This window comes from Parus major, unplaced genomic scaffold (assembly GCF_001522545.3).
Source record: "Parus major isolate Abel unplaced genomic scaffold, Parus_major1.1 Scaffold511, whole genome shotgun sequence".
NCBI lineage: Eukaryota > Metazoa > Chordata > Aves > Passeriformes > Paridae > Parus > Parus major.
In genome coordinates this window covers 24,743-26,282 of record NW_015379400.1, presented here as the reverse complement: position 1 = coordinate 26,282, position 1,540 = coordinate 24,743, and the positions used below count along the sequence as shown (strand labels likewise).

The window sequence follows — 1,540 nt, the reverse complement described above, 5'->3', positions numbered from 1 at the left end:
TGTCCCCCTGTGTGTCCCCAGTGTCACCTTCGGCACAGCGACAAACTTCCCCCTGGCAGATCTTGCTCAGTTTCCCTCCCTCCTTGTCCGGGTGGTAGAACCGGGTGCAGCGATCGTCTGTGGGGACAGCAGGGGACATCAGGGGACATCAGGGGACAGCAGGGGACAGCAGGGGACACGGGGACAGCAGGGGACATCAGGGGACAGCAGGGGACAGCAGGGACATCAGGGGACATGGGGACAGCAGGGGACATCAGGGGACAGCAGGGGACACGGGGACATCAGGGGACATCAGCCAGGGGGGATATGGGGACACCAGGAGGGGTGGGAACAGTGCGGTGACATCGGGCTGGTGGGACAGTGCAGGACTCAGGGGTGACACCGGTGACACAGGTGACACCAGTGACCCGGGTGGCCCAGGTGGCCCAGGTGACACCGGTGACAGCGGGGACACAGGTGACACAGGTGACACAGGTGGCCCAGGTGACAGCGGTGACAGCGGGGACACAGGTGACCCAGGTGGCCCAGGTGACCCAGGTGACACAGGTGGCCCAGGTGGCCCAGGTGGCCCAGGTGACCCGGGTGACCCAGGTGGCCCAGGTGACACAGGTGACCCAGGTGACACTGGTGACACAGGTGACACAGGTGACACAGGTGGCCCGGGTGGCCCAGGTGGCCCAGGTGGCCCAGGTGACACAGGTGACACCGGTGACACAGGTGACCCAGGTGGCCCAGGTGACACCGGTGACCCAGGTGACCCAGGTGGCACCAGTGACCCAGGTGGCCCAGGTGACACAGGTGACACCGGTGGCCCAGGTGGCCCGGGTGGCCCAGGTGACAGCGGTGACCCAGGTGACCCAGGTGGCACCAGTGACCCGGGTGGGCCCAGGTGGCCCAGGTGACCCAGGTGGCCCAGGTGACACAGGTGGCCCAGGTGACACCAGTGACCCGGGTGGGCCCAGGTGGCCCAGGTGACACCGGTGACAGCGGGGACACAGGTGACCCGGGTGGCCCAGGTGACCCAGGTGACACAGGTGGCCCAGGTGGCCCGGGTGGCCCAGGTGGCCCAGGTGGCCCAGGTGACACCAGTGACCCGGGTGGGCCCAGGTGGCCCAGGTGACAGCGGTGACAGCGGGGACGGGGACACACCGATCCTGTAGTAGCTGTAGACGCTGACGGCCGCGGGCTGGATCAGCCCCACCTGGAACCTCTGGTGGGCCTTGAAGGCGAAACACTCCTGGGCCTTGTGGGACACCTGGGGACAGGGGACAGGGACAGGGGGTGGCACTCAGGCTGTGAGCCACCTCCCCAACCCGCCCGCTCCTGTCCCCAGCAGTGTCCCCAACCTCAGCTGTGTCCCTGTCACAGCCCTGTCCTCCTCGTGTCCCTGCACGTCCCCAACTCCATCTCGGACCCTGTGACGTCCTGTCCCCACCCTGTCCCTGTCCCACCTTGTCCCTGTCACCACCCCAGTGTCCCCAGTGTCCCCAGTGTCCCCAGTGTCCCCAGTGTCCCCACCTTGTCCAGGTAAATGACGACG

General features: G+C 67.3%; 1 protein-coding gene across 1 annotated transcript in view; it reads right to left on the bottom strand.

The window, feature by feature from the left end:
* Positions 1-3: 3 nt before the first annotated feature.
* LOC107199229 (complement C3-like) overlaps positions 4-1,540 on the bottom strand; it is a gene marked incomplete at its 3' end in the record, with an annotated part of 25,690 nt that continues 24,153 nt past the window's right edge. The window contains exons 19-21 of the mRNA XM_033511719.1: positions 1,519-1,539; positions 1,150-1,255; positions 4-117 (exon numbers count right to left, since the gene is read on the bottom strand). Coding sequence (XP_033367610.1) covers positions 4-117; positions 1,150-1,255; positions 1,519-1,539 — 241 coding nt within the window. The remainder of the gene's footprint in view (positions 118-1,149; positions 1,256-1,518; position 1,540) is intronic.